This window comes from Eretmochelys imbricata, chromosome 10 (assembly GCF_965152235.1).
Source record: "Eretmochelys imbricata isolate rEreImb1 chromosome 10, rEreImb1.hap1, whole genome shotgun sequence".
Classification (NCBI taxonomy): Eukaryota; Metazoa; Chordata; order Testudines; family Cheloniidae; genus Eretmochelys; species Eretmochelys imbricata.
The window spans coordinates 77963058-77984987 of NC_135581.1; the positions used below are offsets into that span (position 1 = coordinate 77963058).

A 21930-nucleotide genomic window follows, 5' to 3' on the forward strand; every position below is an offset into this window, starting at 1 on the left:
ATGCTCCCATGCTTTCTCCTCGCTCTCTTTGAAAGGCAAGAGAATGTCCTCGATGTTTGGCAAGCCACGGGCCGCCCCCAGCACCACTGACCGTCACCTCCCCAGCCTGCTGCCTGAGTGCAATGTGGCGATCTTAGGATGCAGAGGATCTGGCAAATCAGGTGAGAGGAGAGTGACACCAAGAGAGAGAGAGAAAGATGCATCTGGCAAGAGAGAGCCCCAGTGTTGGGCTGAGAGGTCTTGGGGTAAAACATGTTCGGTTCATGTTCATTTTAGGCAGTGTGGCCTAGTGCATTGGGCTGGGACTCAAGGGACCCTTAGTTCTATTCCTGGCTCTGCTACTGACCTGCTGGGTGACCCTGGGCAAGTCACTTCCCTTTTTTGTGCCTCAGTTTTCCCATCTGTAAAGTGGGGATTTTGATCCTTTATGAAGCACTATGAGATCTATAGAGGAAACGAACTATATAAGTTCTAGGCCTTGTTATTATTTCCTTGAATGTATGGGTGTAAAAACAAGCAAGAGGGTTAAAACTTTGCCCCGCTGCTCCACCTGGTAATAAATGGGAATTTACCATAGAGACTCAGCTTTGCCTTGATCCTGGCCCTGCCCTGTGGTTCCCAGGCCTCCCATGATCATGCCCAGGGAACCAAAAGCCAATGCCCGCTCATTCTGGAGGTGAACATAGCAAAGTGCTGCTAACATGGCATTAATTCACCTGAAGTTATGAAAGTGGCAGATCCTCACAGCTTCCATTGGAACAACGTCAATTGTGCTAAGCTGTCCGGGGGAGTAGTCTGGGTGAAATCAAATGTAGTTCTGTAGGAACTCCATTGTATTTGAGCCTTCATCACAGGGCCAAACGTATCTCGCTGGTTTCACAGCAGTCACACCAGACACCCAGGTGGCCCATCCAGGATAAAATGTGGCCCAGGAATCTTCCAGGTGAGGAGAGCTGCTTTTGGAAAACAGAACTTTTCTCATTCCCTTTGTCCTTCTCCAGATGGGTGAAACCCCACAGAGAAGAAATTGTGATGATCAGAACTAAGGCCCTGATCCAACAAAGTGCATATGTGCATGCTTAACTTTAAGTATGCGAATAGCTCTATTGAAATCAACTGCACTGCTCATGCACTTAAAGTTATGATGTGCTTTAGTGCCTTGCTGGGTTGGACCTACAGCTCAAAACCTTTAGATTCTGTTTACTGTAATCATGATGACTGCATTTACACTACCTGCTAAAGCATAAACTAAATAGCGTTCGCTTGTTGGCCATTGGTAGATTCTATAGTATGTAGCCAATTTTCCAACAAAACCTGTTCCACCATCCTGCAATTATTCCGATTGAAGTCAACACACTTCTTGCAAGGCAAGAAGGATATGGCTCCTGAAGAGGTTTGCTAGAAATCCTGGGGAAAGTTGGGTGAATCTGTAGTGGGAAATTGCTTCTCTCTGGAATGGCCATTTCTTCATGTTGACCTTTAAACAATTCTGACTAGAACTGAGTGAATAATAAATTTTGGTCCAATTTGAACTGAAACTGATATTTTCAGTGGGGTTTTCCCATGAAAACAATTCACTTTGGTATTTTGTTTTGGGTGATTTCCCCCACCCCCTTTTTTTTTAAATGGCCCACATGCCTAAACAAAATGCCCTTTGGAATCGAAAAGTCAAAATGAAATGTTTCAAAATGGTCAGAAAAAAATGTTTCAACTTTTCCAGATTTCCTTTTACATTTTCTTTTTCAGTCAAAACTATTCTTTGACTTTGACCTGAATGTGGAAATAATTTCAGAAAAATTATTCAGGAAAATTCATTTTTTCTCTACTTCTCTATTCACTGAAAATGTTTTGCTCTGTTCTAATTGTGATTAACATCTGATCTGCTCTGCCTTCCACCCAAACCCAAAGAACTGCAAAGACCTTCGACTTTCATTCATTCCTTTTGTTCTTTGAGTGAACTGATTAAAGTGACCTAATTTCTGCATCAACACAACGCTCCCTGGGTGAATTTTGACACCCAGCTAGCTGCCGCTTCCTTACTAAAATGTCTCTTGCATTCTTTGAGAAACATGTGAATAGAGGTGGCTGCTCTTAACAGACTAGCCTCGTTCTAAATTCAACCCATAACAAGCAGCAAAATGAATCTACTCAATATCCGGCTGGATCCTGCTCTCCTTACACAGACCAAACACCCATTGATTTTGATTATCATTTGTAGCACCATGGTGCGAGGCATGGTACAATCACATGCTAAGTGACGGTATCGGTCCCAAACAGCTTACAATCTAAAAATCATTTTATGAGTTATGGGAGTAAGGACTGCAGGATCAGTCTCAAGTGCCTGATGTATAATATATCTTTCTCCTTTCATATATTATACAGACTATATGATCCTAATCCTGTTATCTACCTCCATTTATATGGTGCTCTGCGTCCATAGATTGCAAAGTACTCTGCAAAGGGGATACATATAATTCTCCCCATTTTACAGATGGGGAAATTAATGCACAGAAAGGAGAAATGACATGTCTAAGGTCACACAGCAGAGCGTCCACCAGGCTGGGACTAGATCTGAGGTCTCCGAAGTGCCAGCCAGTGTCCTATGTACTTGGTTACACTCTCTGCCATAACGGCATGGCAGCATGGTATAAAATGATGAGCAGTAGTTTGGGGTGGCTGTGTTACACACGAGTGGCCGAGCCGTGAGAGAGTTATGAAGGTTGTCTCAAAGGAACGCCAGTAAACCCTTTGTATTACCCGCCCCACAGGTAATACGTAGGCTACCGAGCAGGAAAGCTGGTTGAGAGAGTTATCAACAATTTGATTGGGTGTGTGTTTTGTGTAACTCCATCTCCGTAAAGCCAAAGGCCTTCGTACTGCAGGTCTGACCATGCAGCCCATGGAGAGGGAGGAGAAGAACTGTAGCTAACACATCTGAAAACGCCCCAGGAGAGCTTTTCTGAGCTCCAGGTTTGGGAGCTGAGCCACCTTCTCGCCCGTGGTGGAAAGGTCCCATTTCCAGCCACAAGACGTCAGCCCCTTGACCTCTTACTATTGCAGACTGAGTACTGCCCAGCCTGCGCTGCACATGGCGAGAAAGTTGTGAGTGGCACAGGAGTGCTGTGGAGAGGCTACTGTTCAGCCCCATTCAGCAGAGCTCTTAAGCAAACGTTTAACTCTCTGCTCCCGCTTACGGGCTTGAGCCCTGTGCTCTTTGACATCAATGTTCCAGCTCCCATTCCCGTCAGCATTGCCAGATCAGGCCTCAAGAGCTTTGCCGAATAGGGGTGCATTGCCCAATCATAGCCTTTGTTTCCTGGCTACTGTTTCATGGCAGGGGTCAGTATCTGCAGATGCCAGTGGCAAATGAGCAGAGTAACTGGAGAGCAGCAAGGGGGGAAATTCCACATTTGAAGGAAGAAGGGGTAGGTTGATTTTAAAGAATAAGCAGCTGGTGCCTGATGGAAGGTTTGGAAGGGTAACATAAGGCCTGGTGGAGCTAGATGGGTAGGCAGAGTTCAGGGAGCAGTCAGAAGTGAGTAACCACAATTATCACATGGGAAGTACGGCCACTCATCTTCCATATTTTCTGTCTGTACAATGTTGCATAAAGTAAATAAACATGAGAAAAGCCATCCCATAATTTCTAGTTAATGCAAATGACTTTATTCTGCCCCAAGCCTCCCCGTGGCTTTGCACTCAGACTATATGGAGGGTCTGTGACTATGTCCTGGGACAACAAACGTCCAACTCAGAAATGCTGTATGTAGCTGTGCTTTTCCCGGCAGTACCTACTGTGCATTTTAAACTCAGTCTGGTTCATGCTGGCTGGGGATAGGAGGGCCCAGTGACATTATCTGGGCTGTGGTTAGTTGCAAGGTGTAATAAGTTAGGACTGGTTTGGTTTTGACACCTGGCGATAAGGGAAACTTTGGGTGAAATCTTTCTGTCGGTGGGGTCGCTGGAGGAAAGGAATCCTGGAGCCGGATCCTCAGCTGGTAGGTGTTGCTATAGTAACATTGACTGGTGGATTTATGCCAGTCTCCACCAGGCTCAGCTAGTCAGTGTCAGAGGTGGGATTAGAGCGTAGAAGTTGTTGGTTCCCAGTCCTGTGCTCAGACCCCATTTCTGAAAAACTCCTATGGGAATTGTGTTGGTGAAATCTAATCAGTGATCCTTCAAAAGTGTGTTGCAGCTCAGCAAAAGTGAAATGAGTGTGTATAAATATACTGTGTAATAGTTTGTATCACTCGACAGATGGGAACTCTGAGCCTAACCCCGAGGGAAAGAATAAGTGTCGGGATGCTTTAATTTCATGAGCAGAACTAAACCGGCCCATGAACCATTTCTCAAGGGAGAGTTTGTCCATTTCCCTTTGCACGTGGCTGCAAGAGCTATTTGCTACTGGTGTGAAGCTGAGTTGCACAGAAGCGAACAAAACTGAGACTAAACGAACCTTGTTTCACCTTTTACAGCACTGACTGTGAAGTTTCTAACCAAGAGGTTTATAAGTGAATATGATCCCAATTTGGGTAAGACATTTTCTTTGCAGTTATTTTTCCCTTGGTTGTTGTCTACATGCCATTTCTGGGAACACTTTTGTGCCTGTCCTATTATTGTTGTGATATAAATCAAGCAGTTAGTTTCTGCAGCTTTCTTTAGCCAGTTGGTACCAAGCTGGCTTTCTACACTGGCAGATGAGAAAACATTCTTCCTTTATAAGTAGACAGTAATTCTTCCCTAGGTCTAGGGTTTCCATACATATGGCATTTAAGGGGGGTGGGGAAAAGTATGATACTTTGAAAACAACTAAACACTTGGGAAATATAAAACCACGAGAACTTAATTACACTGAAAAATGCCGATTGAAAACCACTTTTCTCATATATAAATCTCATTTTCCAGGCACTTTACATTGGTGCTTCCGAATGTCATCGCTAAGGGTGTGTGCTGATGAAATTAGCCTCCTCTTTATTGTATTTCTCAGTGCTCATGGAAATCATGGAAAAGACAAACTTCTATTTTCTATCTCCAAAAAATATATATGATTCCTCCTCATTCTCTCCAATCATTGGTGCTTCACCTTTCCTTGTTTGGCCGTGTACTGCACACCCAACTCTCAAATTAGCCCTTTGGTGTCAGTTCTGAGTTCAGCAGTGGCTCTGAGGCAGGTTTGGGTGATAAATCTGCTTTAGACTCAGAGTAAACCAATGGGCTTGACTCTCCCATCATTGGCACCAATATAAATCAAGTCAATGGGGTTACACCGCTGAGAGAGCAGAATCTGCCCCACTAGTTGTGGGTTAGTGACCGGTACCACGGGTTGTTCTCACCATGGGTCGGATTTTCAGTTGGTATAAACGGGCATAGCTTCATTGGTGTCAGTGGATCTACACTGATTTACACCAGTTCTGTTCTATTCTCTGTTGTGTGTAGGTTACTATCCTACGCTCATCGTTATAGTGCGTGAGCCTCTTCCCGGAGGGCATTCAGAACCGTAACTTTGTTTGTTCTCTCATCCTCTCCCCAGTGGGAGAAATGTGGGCAGTGGAGTGTGTTGTTTTGGTAGGGTGTTGTCTCTGTGTGCGTGCGTGTGCACACAAGCACACGTTGCTCTATATTATGTCAGAGATGGCAGGTCAAAAAAATGCACTGTGCACTTGGAGTGGAAAGTGAGGGTGGTCCTTAGATCCTGGGGGAGTTCACTCCACAGTCTCAGACCAGCCCCTGGGAACGTCCTGTCTTCCTCACAGACAAGATTTACCCATATTGAAGAGAGCGCCATTGTGCCAGAGGAGCGAATAGATTAGAATAGACTAGATCATGTGCGCCTTATTTGTTTAAGAAAAAAGGGATTATTCCTGCTCTCTGCTTGTCATTTCGCCACATGCAGCTCCTTTGCTACCGGTTCTCTCAGCCCCATGCACATTCCAGATGGTATCTTGTTTTACAAGTCACATAAATACACTCCTGTGTGGGACAACCTATCAAGGGATCAGGACCAGGCTGAGAAAGGCTAGATGACAGAAATCACAACTCTTGTCCCAGGAAATTGACTAGAAAGGAAAACTGAAACTGTCATTACAGACAGCAGAGATATATAAATATAAGAAGAACAGCTTCCATAGTTATGGAGGTAGCATTGGATTACTAGTCCAATTAATAACTCTAAAAGACAAGATGATTTCAGAAATATTCCCTCTGCAGTCTTCCTCAGATAAACTTCCCAGTGAAGTCAGCAGCAGTGAAACGGGTGGGAATTTGGCCCTGAGCAAGGACTATAGGATTTTGCCCAGCATTTGAGAGCCTTTTTTCTTATACTCATGTTCATCAGCAGGGGGCCGCAAGGGATATGTTCCCCCTTTACAAAGTGATCTTTCACAAAGCGGTAAAATTCCCCCTGTACAGCAGGTCAGCACCAGGGCTATGCACCGTTTAAGTCTCTACCTCCCTCCCCAACCCTGAGAAAAGAATAAAGGGACTTCTGCCGGTGAGAACGCCTAGAGAATCCCGGTTCCTACATGGGATTCCTCCACCTAGGGGAGAATGGGCACAAGTTGTCTTATTTTTGGTTCCCTCTCAGTCTGCATCCAGATGTCTGTGAAGCAGTTACAGAGGACAGCTGAAAAATACGTAGCTGCCTGGCGTTCACTGTGGCGACATGGAAAGGCTTCTGTTCCAGAGGCACAGTGTTCGTCAGGAATAAGGACTTGGCCAGAGTTGTTTGAAAACTCATAAAAATTCATAACGGGGGAAAGACAGTTAAAGACACTAGCAAAGCAATGTAGTTATTGCCAGACTGGATCAGACGATCTAGTCCCTACCCTGTCTTTGAAAGTGGCAACCACCACTGGTTTTAAAGGAAGGTGCGTGTACTCTGCAGTTGGCAGTGATGGGATAATCTCTCCATAGAGAAAGTTTCCTCCTGACCCCCACTAGTTAGAGGTTGGTGATGCCCTGAAGCAGGGGGGTTTGTATCCTTCACATCATTTTTCCTTTATTATCTGCTGTGTATGAATAATCTCTTGAAATCTCGATAGTGTATTCTATATCCTCGCCAGGCTGCTCATCCCCTATCAAATGGATACACATTGGCTCGTTATTGTAGAGTGGATCCAATCGTGAGTTTGGAAAGGCTCAGGCTGATTTCAGGGAAAGGCTCAGGTTCATTGCAATCGTCTTTTGAACAATCCCTAAGCGCATGAGTGTAAACCCAAAACAACTCATTCATTTTAATGAGCTACACAAAAACAGAGCAAAATTTTGCTGCAGAGAACCAGCCTAGAACAAACCTGATAGTACTACAGATGAAAATGGACATTCTCTGTAACAAAACCGAGAGAGCAAATCTGGGGCTTGAACTATCCTAAATTAGGAGACACATCCACTGACCTCTGGGCTGTCCTGCGCTTACTCAAAGCCCTCTTCACATGGGCAAAGGAGTTTGCATTGGAACAAAAGTGTGTGATCCAAAGCCCGTCAACGTCAATGGAAAGATTCCCATTGACTTCAAAGGATTTAAGTCAGGCCCTAAGAGAGGCAGCATCATTGCTCAGAGAAACAATGCTTCCAAACATATTTATTTTCTTTCCCCTTAAGGCCTGCTCCAAAGCCTGGAGAAGTCAGTGGAAAGATTCCCAGTGGCTTTTGGATGTGGCCTGTAGTGTGTTTCACTGTCTCAGCTGTGCACTGCTCCATCTGAAATTGCAAGCTAGCAATTTGGGGAACGTGTTAACTTTGGTAGAAAACTAATATCCCAGAAATGAGCAACAGATGCAGAAGTCTGAAGATAACTATATTTTGCACTGACTGCAGTTAAATGTTCTGGGCATTTTTTCCACTGAATCTCTATTTGAGTAATTAACAACTATTTTTATGGGCCCAAATCCAGGGCATCATAAAGAACTGCAAATGATTTATTGTGGCCATTAGCAAAGAACGGACTAAAGACCTAATAACTCAGCAACTTGTGTTCCTAAAAATCCTTTCCTCAGATCTTGTTCAAGAACTCATTTTTAAAGAAGGGAGAAGAGAGAGAAATCCTCCCATATTTTAAAGCCTCTCAAAAATATGACTGTAAATATCTAGTTGGAGCAATTGCTGAACATTCATTATTGTCACAATTGTTATTTCACAATTAATCTCTTCTTCCCCATTTCTCAAAAAAAAAAAAAGACAGCCATTGCAGCATAAGTTAACAGACAAGAACACCACCATGCCTCCGGCTCCTGATTCTGCATAGCTCTGTTTTTCTTACCAGATCAAACCTTTTCTGAACATACCTGTGTGACGGCTGGCCTATGCTCTCCCCTGTCAGAATATGCACATGTGCATTTGAGCCGTAGGTCCACTGTGAAATAGACACCCTTGATTTCCAGTTGAATCGGTGTTTTTTACCTTTACTGATGGCCAAAAAAGAAAATATATTGATGAGTTCTTGATTTGTGCTATTTGGATTTTTGGAGAAAAATACTGACGATCTTGTCTGTATTATAATACCTAGCACTGGTAATCATCACAAGGCTTTGGAGGCACTGACCTGGATTCATTGCTTTGTTACTCCAGTTTCACACCAGTTTAATGCTACTGGAATCAATGAAGTTACACAAAACTGGTATAAGGCAATAGCAAATCAGGCCCACTAGCTTTCCCACTTCTCTGTGTAGTAGGCAAGTAAGCTTTGTAAAGAATCGGCTACTCTGAGTGTGTATGTGTGTACCACTGCTCTGTACAGGATAGGATCAGAATTGCTTGACTGTGTGTCATATGCCCTCTATTGCTAGTTACAGGAGATTTTCCTATAGCTCAAGTGTGAGTGGCATCTGTGTTCGGAGGAGAAAGAATTGCAATCTATCCCTGCTGTCAGCATGAATTTTCGAGAAGAGATGGCATACAGCATAGTGACATCTCTCGTGTGGTGTTAGGTGGCCACAGACTTGTTAAGAAAATTATTGACCCATTTTCCAGATGGAGAAATGATGGCAGAAAGGTTATGTGACAAGGCTGCAGAGCAAGCGTCAGGAATTCCTGGTGTCTACACCTGCACTCAGACTACTAGCCTGCCGTACTCCCTGGGCATGTCTACACAGGGATAAAAACCTGCCACTGACCTGGGTCGGCTGACCAGGGCTGAAAAATTGCTGTGTAGACACCTGGGATCAGGCTGGAGCCTGAGCTCTGGGATCCTGCATCTACACAGCCATGTTTACTTCTCAGCCTGAGCCTTGCGAGCCCAGGTCAGCTGTCCCAGGCCACCCCTGGCCATGCCACAGGTCTTTTGGAACTAGGGGTGCTGGGCATGCTGCCGCACCTCCTAGTTTGAAGTGGTTTTCATCATATACAGGGTTTACAGTTTGGCTCAATGGCTCTCAGCACCCCCACGATACAGATGGTTCTAGCACCCCTGTCTGTGTAGAAGTACCCTCTGTCTGTACACATATGAAGTCCCATGGCCGTTACTACCAAGTACCTCTGCCTAGGAATGTTATGGCTGCCGGCTAACAGAAATCTGAATATTAGTCAGCAAGAGGAGCTAGAATGGGCAAACTCTCCTGGCTGATTCATTTAGAGGAGATCCTACAGTACTCGCTCTCCTCCCTTCTGTTAACAGAATGTTTCTATTCTGCCCTTCCCTTATTGCGCTTGCTCTTTCCTGATATTTGTTGCATGGAACAGTCTTGTCCTGGGCCATGAAACTTCCAGCCCTGGCGAACAGCAGCATGCAAACCTCTTTCCTTTGCTCTCATTTCTCAAAACCGAACTCATCAGGATAATTGAGATGTGAACTCGTAACCCAGGTGAAGTAAGATCAAACGCCTGCATTGAGCTGCAGCCCCCATGCCAGAGATGTGTCATTCCTTGAATAAATGTGCAACAGATGAAGTTCATCAAATGAATTTATAGCGACATTCACTTACATAAACCCCTGCTATTGCCAAGTAAGCAACACATTAATTCTGAAATGGGTTAAACTCTTTCCAGTTCCGGTCTGAACCATTTGTGACAGGATTTATTTTGACAGCTGATGTTTTAACAGCAAAACATGACCTACATGCTGCTCTCCTACTGTAGACTTGTTTGTTAAACCAGGTTTAGCAGATATGTCGAAATGTTTATGATTGAGGGGGAAACGATGGTTCTTACTCAACCTAAAAAGGAGATTCAACTTTTGGTTTAAGAGGGATGGCCACTTAGCAGAAGGATACAGCTGAAGCAGGAGGTTATTTTCACTTGACACAGTGCCCAGGCAAACTCCCAGTGAAATCAAGGGACTTTTTCAATTGACTTTGATAGAAGCTGGATCAAGCTCAGAATGTGGAGGAGCTAGTGAGTTCTATTGGGTCCAAAAGAAAAAAGTAAAACCATAGTAGTAGAATTCAATGGAAAAAATTACCTTCAAATTGCCACTCAATGGGCAGCAGCAGTCAAAAAAGCAAACAGAATGTTGGAAATCCTTAAGAAAGGAGTAGATCAGGGATCGGCAACCTCTGGCACATGGCCTGTCAGGGTAAGCCTCCTGGCGGGGCGGGCCGGTTTGTTTAGCGGCTGCGTCTGCAGGTTTGGCCGATCGTGGCTCCCACTAGCTGTGGTTCGCTGTCCCAGGCCAATGGGGGCTGCAGGAAGGGCAGCCAGCACATCCCTCTGGCTACACTGCTTCCTGCAGCCCCCATTGGCCTGGAGCGGCGAACTGCAGCCAGCGGGAGCGGCGATCGGCCGAACCTGCGGATGCTGCAGGTAAACAAACCGTCCCGGCCCACCAGCGGATTTCCCTGGCAGGCCGTGTGCCAAAGGTTGTCGATCCCTGGGATACATAATAAGACAGAAAATATCATATTGCCTCTATATAAATCCGTGGTTTGCCCACATCTTGAATACCTTGTGCAGATGTGGTCACCCCATCTCAAAAAAGATATATTGGAATCGTAAAGGGTTAAGAAAAGGACAACAAAATGATTAAAGGTATGGTACGGCTTCCATAAGAGGAGAGATTAATAAGACTGAGACTTTTCAGCTTGGAAAAGAGACGACTAAGGGGGGGATGTGATAGAGGTCTATAAAATCATGACTGGTGTGGAGAAAGTAAATGAGGAACTGTTATTTACTCCTTCTCATAACACAATAACTAGGGGTCACCAAATGAAATTAATAGGCAGCAGGTTTAAAACAAATAAAAGGAAGTATTTCTTCACACAACGCATAGTCAACCTGTGGAACTCTTTGCCAGAGGATGTTGTGAAGGCCAAGACTATAACAGGGTTCAAAAAAGAACTAGATAACTTCATGGAGGATAGGTCCATCAATGGCTATTAGCCAGGATGGGCAGGGATGGAGTCCCTAGCTTCTGTTTGTCAGAAGTTGGGAATGGGTGACAGGGGATGGATCACTTGATGATTACGTGTTTTGTTCATTCCCTCTGGGACACCTGGCATTGGCCACTGTCAGAAGACAGGATACTGGGCTAGATGGACATTTGGTCTGACCCAGTGTGGCCATTCATATGAGAAGCCAACCATAGAATGCATGTACATGTATGCAATGGCCCATAGGTACTACAGTGATAGGTAGGTAGGCAGAAGGTCCTTGTGAGCTCTATGGATTCTGAAGTATAGCCTACATTAGATCTTAAGGCTTGTTAAGAAGTGTAATGGGTAAGCTGAGTGCATTGATACCTGATTTGCATATGCAAATGCAGGTTGGCCCAGGCTACATGGGTACACATCCAATGTGACATGTGTTGGTTGTGGGTGCAGACACAGATGTGTATGTGAAAATACAGCCTTTATTTTACCTGGGAAAGAGGGCTCAGGACACTTGTGCAGCGGAAGCATTGACTCAACGGAGAGCTTTGCACAATACAAAAGAGACTGAGGGATGCCGGCGGTGCAGGCCACCAAAGGCCTCATTGTTGGGTCAGAGACAGGACTGTGGAGGAGAATCTCACTGAAATTCCTTGGAGGCTGTTGTACCAATAATGGGCTGGATCTGTGGCTATTGCCAAGGAGCTCACAACAGAAGGCAGCAACTGCGGGGTGGAGGCTTCAGAGAAGGACATAGAAATCTCCCTAGTCCATCCCCTTGATCCTGGGGCTGCTATATGCAGGGCCAGCCCCCTGCACCAGGCTGGAGCAGCCTCTAGACTGCTCTAATTTTCACCAGCTGAGGGGGCTGAAACCAGTCAGCGATTGGCACAAGATGGGGACATCCAGACATGTCCTCTTTCCTCTGGTCACAGCCCACATGACAGCAGCAGGGAGGGCGTGTTGAAGGCATGTGTCTATGATTGACTCTGAGCCACCAAAGGGTCCATTTTGAACTGGGATGACCCTCCTGGGGCCAGGTTCTACAGCCGGCATCCACCTGTGGTGCGGCACAAAGTGTCCATATGTGCCAGAGGATCTGGCCCAGTGTTCTTTACAGGGAAACTGTGATGGGCTAGTGGCAGTAACATCTGCGGGCCAAAACCATCCCTGAAGTAACTGCCATTGCCTTCATTGGCGTTACAGCTCGGTGACTTTGCTCCTGTGACCAGATCAGTCTGATCAGCACTTTATAAATACCAACAAGCAATTAGAGTAGATTGTTTTCCAAGAATCTAGGAAAACGGGGGATGTTTCCATCTCCAATCAGACAACTGTCCAAAAAGCTCTGTTTTCCAGACTCACTTCTGGCACAAGCCCCGTCAGAAACCACCCAATCAACTGGCTTCAGGGGGCAATGGGAATAATTGGGCCTTCTTTTGTCTCTTTGTAGTAATAAACACGTGGCAAATGTATCTCTAGGTAACAACTGTATTGATTTCATTGCGTCTCACTCCCCTGCATCCTTCACATGCCACTGTCTTCGAGGGTATGCTCTTTGGGTCTGGGACAGTCCTTTTACATGTTTGTACAGCACCTAGGACAGTGGTGCTCAAACTTTTGTACTGGTGACCCCTTTCATATAGCAAGCCTCTGAGTGCGACCCACCCTTTTAAATTAAAAACACTTTTTTATATTTAACACTATTATAAATGCTGGAGGCGAAGCGGGGTTTGGGGTGGAAGCTGAGAGCTCGCAACCCCCCATGTAATAACCTCACGACCCCCTAAGGGGTCCCGACTCCCAGTTTGAGAACCCCTGACCTAGGACAATGGGCCTTCGAGTCTGAGTAATGCCTCTAGGCACTACGGTGATGCAGCTATGAAAGAATAGCAATGCGTTCAGGCATAACCGTGGTCTAGTCAAATTATATGGCTAAGCTCAACACTGACTCGTCTTAGTCGTGCTTAAAACGATGGAACGTGTGGGAGGTGTGCTAAGCAGTGAGGAGTAATGGCTTGTTATGCCATCCCGATTCACCCACTGCTAGCAGATCTCGTGGCTAGAGCCTTGTGATCAGTGCTGTTCTTCAGGGGCCAGGACCAGGGACCTCCACTCATGGGTGCTGACTTTTATTTTTCCCCAGGGGTGCTCCACCCCCCCACTTCGCCCTGAGGCCCCTTCCCCCGAGTCCTTGCTCCGACTCTTCCCACCCCTGCTCCGCCCCCTCCCCCGAACCCCTCACCCGACTGCTACTCGCTGCTCTCCGCCCTCCCGCAAGCACCTTCCCCAGCCACCAAACAGCTGACCGGTGGCGCCGCCGAACAGCTGTGGCTGGTGTGTGCTCAGCACCCACTAGTTTTTCTCCATGGGCGTTGGAGCCCCGGAGCACCCACAGAGTTGGCGCCTGTGTCTCCACTTCCATTGAGTGGAAGATGTAAATACCTGGGGCTCAGCCTTCCCGGAGTGTGTGGCCCAGAATGTGAAAGGCTCTCGTCCCAGCCGCTCACAAGAGCTCATCTGTTTTGCAGAGGACACCTACACATCAGAAGAAACTGTGGACCAGCAACCAGTGCTGATGAAAGTGATGGACACAGCTGACCAGGTAATGGCGAAGGGCTTCTCCAGGGGATCGAAGGAGGAAGTCTCTGTGCCTCTAGAAAGGATGGCAGGCTCCTGTTCCCTTGGAGCACGCAGCAGGGATCTCAATAGAACGGGGTGGTGACTGTGAAACGAATGGGGAAACCGTCTCTGCATGGTTTGCTGTGAAGTCTCACATTTCACCAGGGGTGAACGTTGCCCCTGTGCAGAGGCCAGCACGAGGCGTATGTCCAGGGGGCCTCAGTGCGGAGGCCCTGTTCTGGCCTGATGCACAGGGGCCAATTTCATCCCGAATATCGACCTCGTCATGAGAGAGAAAAGGAGCAAGCAGGGAGGCCAGAGCTACAAGTAGCTGACTACGCGAATCAGCTATTTCTACCCAAGTTAATCAAGGGTAGGGTTTTATCCTGCTGCCTGTCACTGTGGTATCTGGGCGCCTGCCACATAAAACTGATAGTTATAGCAAGGTCCCTAGTGATTTCCTCACATCTCTGGTTCTTCTTCCCAGCTGGGGTGAAAACTCTGCTAGGGGTGGAGGGTTTGTATCTGTTGCCTAGGAGAGCACTGTAAGTAGTAAAGGCGAGATAGCTGGTGGTACCTGGAACTCACCGAAGTGCAGTGGGAGCTGGGCGCTCAACTTGGAAAAACCTCCAGCCCGAAAGGGCCCTAGCACCGCTGGGGCTGCTTGTCCCATCAAGAGCTGGCAGAGCTTTAGCCCAGGTGCTGACCGCCGCTCCTGCCACTGAAGTGAACGCTCTCCAATCTCCCACGGCCCCCAGGGCAGGCTGTTCTGTTGTTCGTTACAAGTCCAGGCTAGCCGATTTCACTTGTACAATACATCAGCGATGTCTCTGCAGCACGACACAGACAGTGACTCACTTGTGGATATATATTTTATTGTTTGTAGCTCATGGAGTAACTCCAGATTCTATGTTTAACCGAGACCAGCTGGCGTGTCTGTGTACTGGTGACCCACAAGTTGGGCAGGGGCTCTGATCCCAGACTCCTTCCAGCTGCTGGCGTCACCAGCGAAAGGGGGCCCGGCGAGAGGGGGCCTTTCATTGTCAGCTGCAGCCGGATCAGGGCCGCAGAGAAGTGAGCTTTAAGCCACCTTTGCACACCCTCCCCTCTGCTGATTTGTACTGTGTGTATTTCATCCATATTTGGGGAATCGGGTCACATAGGCTTAAGTCTCAGGATAAACACATAGCGCAGTAACTTAGAGGGGGGTCCTGGTGCTGCTGTGCCCTGGGACACTACGTAGATTTAACCTTACGCCTCCGCTCACAGATAGTCCTGTCTCTCATGGGCCTCCCCCATGCTCAAGGCCTAGACCAGTGCCCACTGGAGTCAATGGAAAGATTTCCACTGCCTTCCACTGGGCTTTGGATCAGGCCCCCTGGAGTCCATCCCAGAAGGCCTTCCCACCGGCTCTCCCTGCCACAAACAGAATTTCTTTGTTACAAAGAAAACCCACCGATTAAATGAATCAATGCAAAAGGCTGCCTGAAAGGCTAGTCTTTCTGGAAGCCTGCCCGAGAGAAAACCTGACTCCACCACTGCGTGCTTTTGATTGCTCTGATTCGGGGCAGCGTGAGCTGTTTCATATCATTGATTCGTTGCACAAGGAACTTTTTCATGCCAAGCCAAGTCTGTTCTTAAACGGCCTTTTGAAAAAAGCTTAGTTTTGAAACAATGTACAAAGCGCGAGACGAGCAAATGCCCCCAGACGGGCTCTGACAGTGGCACTGGGGGCCTATGCTAATGCTGTCCTGTATTACTCTTCTAGGATGTACCAGTGAATTGCGAACGCTATCTCAACTGGGCCAATGCATTCATGGTCGTCTACAGCATTGACAACAAAAGGAGCTTTGAAGGTTGCCGTCAGTACCTGGATATCATTTCCCTCCATGCGAAAGGCATTCAGCACGATTATCCCATCCTCCTGCTGGGAAATAAGCTGGATTTGGAGCAATACAGGTAACAATCTTCGATCTGTGCCATGCAGAAGGGTGACGTTGCTTAGCCCAGACGGTCCCGTGGAGATGCGCTCTGTGCTGACTTTAACCTTTAATTTATTTCAAGTTGCCCCATTGTTAGCCCCGGAGTCCTCACTTTATGCAGAGAAGGGCAGCTGCAATGCAGCTTCCCTGACAAGGTAGCTCAACTTGATCTGGAGGGGACAAGGGAGTTTGGGCTCCAGCCAGGCCTGCATGTCTCTGCTGAGAAAAGGGGACAAGTTAGTCCCGATGATTGTGGTGATTCTGTGACGTGAACACCTGTTCACTGAGCTCTGGACTGAGAATATGAAATTATTTTACACTGAGCCATGGAGTGTTTCTCCTTCAGAACTGAACTCGCTTTTGGGTTGAAAAGTGCAGCAAGGAGCATATGTTTGGCTGAATCCCCAGGACCAGATGCTGCTGTCCTCACTCATTAATTGTCTTCTTGAAGTCAATGGGTTTCGCGGAAGGGCTGGAGGCGTGGCTCTGATGTTAATGTTTGGGGGAGGCTCTGAAAGCATGAATGTGAGATTGTCATTTCTGATGATTTTCTCTGCCGAGAAAGGGGAACATTTAGCTGCATAGTTGATATAGGATTGGCAGCCAGGCAGATAGATGTATGTTTATTCTGTTAAGGTGAATTGAAGGGAACACACATCACTGTCATCCACTGAAGATCTCACAGATGTGTGTGTGGGGTGGGGGGAGCGCAGCTGATCAGCTGTTGGGGCTTAACTCCTATGAGCTTCAGAATGTGCATCCTGCTAGCTACTGCCTAAAATGGCCGAAGGGTCCATTGTTGTATAGTAGAGACCTTCTTAAATGGCAGATCTGTTTTAAAAATGAAGCAGAGCCATTAACTTATATTAAATGCCTTCGTTATTGCATCTGAGGGCTTATTCTGATACTCGAGTTTAGCTAACTGTTTTGAATTTCTGCGCACTCAGACACTCTCACACACACAGACACACTCAGTCACACTCCCTCTGTTATATTTAAGACAGGGCATTTGTTATCTGACTCTTGGCTGTCATTGCCCTGTTGTCACTCCCCCTCTGCCCTTTCTTGGCCGGATGGCAGCCTGTGATCGGCTTCCCGCTGTAGGGAGGCGCCCACAGATTCAGTTCTGATGGCTCGGTTGTTCTGTAGCGCTAAGATGCACAATCCAATGCTGAATCTTTTGTTCATTTTCCCATAGTCCCTAATTGCTGGTTGTAGATGTGGGTCAGAACACCCCTTGCTCTTTGTGACCTTGCCTCCTGTTCCAAACATTTTCCCCCCCATACCCCACCCTCTTCCCTGCCCTGTGTCCGGGTACTGGCTGGAAGGTGATTTGCTTATTTTGAGGTTGCTGTTATTTTTAGCTGGTTTTTTTAGGCTGCATTGTAACCGTGCATTTGAACCTGCTCCAGCTCCTCCTGTTACATTGTCTGACTCCTTTTCGCAGAGTTCTTTATCCTGTGGTTCTCTCGGCAGGGGGCTAAATGCCTTTGATGTGGTTGCTGGCCTTGCATGCTACTCTAGGCCGATACTCCCCACTTCTTGCTCATTCTAGAGCCTGGTGGCGCCAGTGTCTATTCCGACCACAGGAACCCACTGCACGCAGAGGGAGGGGTTTTACATTTTCCCTGTTGAATTGATTAAAGCTGGAAGGAACTGCAGGGTGTCCCTGGAACACCAGTGCCAGCCCTCCCCCCCACCCCCCGTAAAGCTGAGAACAATAACCTGCAAGTAAATCCAAGCTATTACTGGAAACCTTGCTCTCTTTGCAGATGATCACAGCTGGAGCTTGCGAAGCTCCCTACCAGCTTTTGAAGTCCAGATAAGCCCCTGTCACAGATATAGTTTAACACCCCGTCTTTGGTACCCACCAGACTGCGCCCACCTCTCTGAGCCCCCAGAGTCTGAACAGAGTCCAGGCACTGTCCCTGTCTTGAGATCCCTAGGCACACTGTTGGGGTGCAGATCCTCTATCAAACACCTTTCAGAGTAACAGCCGTGTTAGTCTGTATTGGCAAAAAGAAAAGGAGTACTTGAGGCACCTTAGAGACTAACCAATTTATTTGAGCATAAGTTTTCGTGAGCTACAGCTCACTTCATCGGATGCATACTGTGGAAAGTATAGAAGATCTTTTTATACACACAAAGCATGAAAAAATGGGTGTTTACCACTACAAAAGGTTTTCTCTCCCCTCACCCCACTCTCCTGCTGGTAATAGCTTATCTAAAGTGATCACTCTCCTTACAATGTATATGATAATCAAGTTGGGCCATTTCCAGCACAAACCCAGGTCAATGCCATCAGCTGAGCAGCTTGACTGTTCCCTGCTGTTATGTGCTAGGTGCAACGTCTGATGTAACAACAGTGGCTCGGTGGGTTTCAGGAAGCTCCTTTTGACTTCCAGCTATGAGTATGGATGAGCCTGACCTGGGCAGTCCAGGTCTGCCTGTCCCTAAATCTCCAGGGGTTCGAGAGAGCAGGTCAAAGTCTGGCTCCTGGTCAGGAGTATCCAGGGCTTTGGTATTCAAGGCTTGGGGCAGGCCCATCGCTAGCTACGATCTTCCCAGCAGTTGAGGTTGCTGGGCAGACAGCAATCTCCTCAGGCTCAGGATCCAGCCAGCCCCAAGCCCCTGGGTGTGGCTCCCCTAAGGTACCCTCGCCAGTAATGGTCCTTGCCCATAGCATTTGTGTGAGTAGGAGGGGAAGCTGAGGTGGCCTTAGACCTCCATTCCGCAGGGGCCAGGCAGTTGGACACCTGTTGTGGGCTTTTTTAAGAAGAGTTCAGGTAATCACTAGGGTTTCCCCTCTCGTTTTTCCCTTCCCAGTTACACACAGAGAGTCTATTGATTTTCTGAAAAGTGAGTTTGGGTTGGAAGGCAATGACAAATTGATCGATTGTTCCTAATGAGTACTTTCATGACACTTTAATCATAGAATCATAGGACTGGAAGGGACCTTGAGAGGTCATCTAGTCCAGTCCCCTGCACTCATGGCAGGATTAAGCATTATGTAGATAATCCCTGACAGGTGTTTGTCTAACCTGCTCAGAAAAATCTCCAATGATGGAGATTCCACAACTGCCCTAGGCAATTTATTCAAGTGCTTATCCACCCTGACAGTCAGGAAGTTTTCCCTAATGTCCAACCTAAACCATTCTTGCTGCAAGTTAAGCCCATGGCTTCTTGTCCTATCCTCAAAGGTTATGGAGAACAATTTTTCTCCCTACTCCTTGTAACAACCTTTTATGTACAAAAAACTGTTATCATGTCCCCCCTTAGTCTTCTCTTCTCCAGTCTAAACAAACACAATTTTTTTCAGTCTTCCCTCATAGGTCATATTTTCTAGACCTTTAATCATTTTTGTTGCTGTTCTCTGGACTTTCTCCAATTTGTCCACATCTTTCCTGAAATGTGGGGCCCAGAACTGGACAAAATACTCCAGTTGAGGCACGGAGTAGAGTGGAAGAATTACGTCTCGTGTCTTGCTTACAACCCTCCTGCTAATACATCCCAGAATGATGTTCGCTTTTTTTGTGTGTTACGCTGTTGACACAAATTTAACTTGTGATCCACTATGACCCCCAGATCCCTTTCCACAGAGCTCCTTCTTAGGCAGTCATTTTGTAACCCATTTTGTAACCCATTTTGTACGTGTACAACTGATTGTTGCTTCCTAAGTGGAGTACTTTGCATTTGCCCTCATTGAATTTCATCCTGTTTACTTCAGACCATTTCTCCAGTTTGTCCAGATCATTTTGAATTTTAATCCTATCCTCCTAAGCACTTGCAACCCCTCCCAGCTTGGTATCGTCCACAAACTTTATAAGTGTACACGCCATACCATTATCTAAATCATTGATGAAGATATTGAACAGAACCAGACCCAGAACTGGTCCCTGCGAGACCCCACTCATTATGCCCTTCCAGCTTGACTGTGAACCACTGGTAACTACTAGTCTGGGAACGGTTTTCCAACCAGTTATGCACCCACCTTGTAGCTCCATCTAGATTGTATTTTCCTCATTTGTTTATGAGGAGGTCATGTGGGACTGTATCAAAAGCCTTACTAAGGATAAGATATACCACATCTACCACTTCCTCCATATCCAGAAGGCTTGTTACTCTGCAAAGAAAACTATTAGGTTGGTTTGACATGATTTGTTCTTGACAAATCCATGCTGTTACTTATCACCTTATTATCTTCAAGGTGCTTGCAAATTGATTGCTTAATTATTTACTCCATTATCTTTCCAGGCACTGAAGTTAACCTATTTCCCTTTTTATAGATGGGCACTATATTTGCCCTTTTCCAGTCTTCTAGAATCTCTCCCGTCTTCCATGACTTTTCAAAGATAATCGCTAATGGCTCAGATATCTCCTCCGTCAGTTCCTTGGGTACTCTAGGATGTATTTCATCAGGCCCTGGTGGCTTGAAGACATCTAACTTGTCTAAGTAATTTTTAACTTGTTCTTTTCCTATTTTACCCTCTGATCCTACCTCATTTTCACTGGTGTTCACTAAGTTAGACATCTGGTCGCTACTAACCTTTTTGGTGAAAACTGAAACAAAAGTGTCATTTAGCACTTCTGTCATTTCCTGTTATTGTTTTTCCCCCCTCATTAAATAACAAGTCTACCTTGTCCTTCGTTTTCCTCTTGCGTCTAATGCATTTGTAGAGTGTTTTCATGTTACCCTTTATGTCTCTAGCTAGTTTAATCTCGTTTTGTGTCTTGGCCTTTCTAATTTTGTCCCTACAAACTTCTGTTGTTTGTTTATATTTATCCTTTGTAATTTGAACGAGTTTCCACTTTTTGTAGGACTCTTTTTTGAGTTTCAGATCATTGAAGGTTTCCTGGTTAAGCCAGGGTGGTCTCTTGCCAGACTTCCTAGCTTTGTGGCATCTAAGGCCCTGAGTCAGTACATGCCTAACTAAGCATAGGAATAGTCCGATTGGCTTAAATGCACTGACTTTAATAGGACTACTCACATGTTTAATGTTGAGTTTTGGCTGAATCGGGGCCTGAACCCTCATTTTAGAAGGGTACCAGTGTAATAAATTGTGGCTGTGCATATCCAGGCACTAGGGTAGTTAGTGTGAAGCAAACCAAAACCTAATGAAGTCAATGGGAGTCTTTTCATTGACTGAAATGGATCAGGTACTACAGCGTAAATTCCTTTATCTGGCGCTCAAACCCTCTCTATAAGCTGCCACTTTGTATCAGGCTGTTGTAGTGGCTAAGGCTGGCCATTAGAGGGAGCGATGATCTCAGGCCCTGAGCCCGTGCGTATCAGCTGTCATGGTTTGTGGTCTCTGCTCCGCTCACATCCTTCCTGTTCTCCTTTGACAGACAGGTCACCAAAGCCGAAGGGGTGTCTCTAGCTGCCAAGCATGGGTGCTCATTTTACGAGGTCTCTGCCTGCCTGGAGTTTGAGGCTGTACAGCATGTGTTCCATGAAGCTGCGCGGGAAGTGAGGAGGGAGATGGAGAGGAACCTGCCAGTCCGACCGCTGTTCATCACAGAGGAGAGGCCCTTCCTACACCTTGCTGCCCCGACTGCCGTGGCCTCCAAGCATGGCCTGGCCAGCTGCACGCTCAACACTCTCTCCACGGTCAACTACAAAGAGATTCCCTCCGTGGCACAAGCCAAGCTGGTCACGGTGAAATCGTCACGGGCTCAAAGCAAGAGGAAAGCTCCCACGTTGACCTTACTGAAGGGCTTTAAAATATTTTAAGCCTTGGCCCCTCCAAGGGATGGGAAAGAAGCAGCCACTGGATTTCATGGCATCCCGAGGAACCTTCTCCAACTTCTGCAGTGGCATATTTGACAATCTCCATGGCAGCAGTGGCTTACAGACCATCTTCCATGATTTACTGACAATGCATTTGGCCTTAGATCTACAGCCAAGCACTTTGGTAGGAATGCAGCGAACAGGCCTGGGATTGAGTGCAGAAGAGTCTGAAACTTTGTCATAACGTCCTTCTAAATCACTGACTATTTGTCCAGTCCCTATAGCTCAGTATTGACAT

At 46.5% G+C, this 21930-nt stretch overlaps 1 protein-coding gene across 1 annotated transcript; it reads left to right on the forward strand.

Annotated features, from left to right (window-relative positions):
* The first annotated feature begins 43 nt into the window (after nt 1-43).
* On the forward strand, nt 44-21635 carry RASL12 (RAS like family 12). The gene is made up of 5 exons (XM_077829100.1): nt 44-161; nt 4476-4532; nt 13829-13902; nt 15688-15878; nt 21251-21635. The coding sequence occupies exons 1-5, from the start codon at nt 44-46 to the stop codon at nt 21633-21635; spliced, it is 825 nt and encodes a 274-aa protein (XP_077685226.1).
* The last annotated feature ends 295 nt before the right edge of the window (nt 21636-21930 follow it).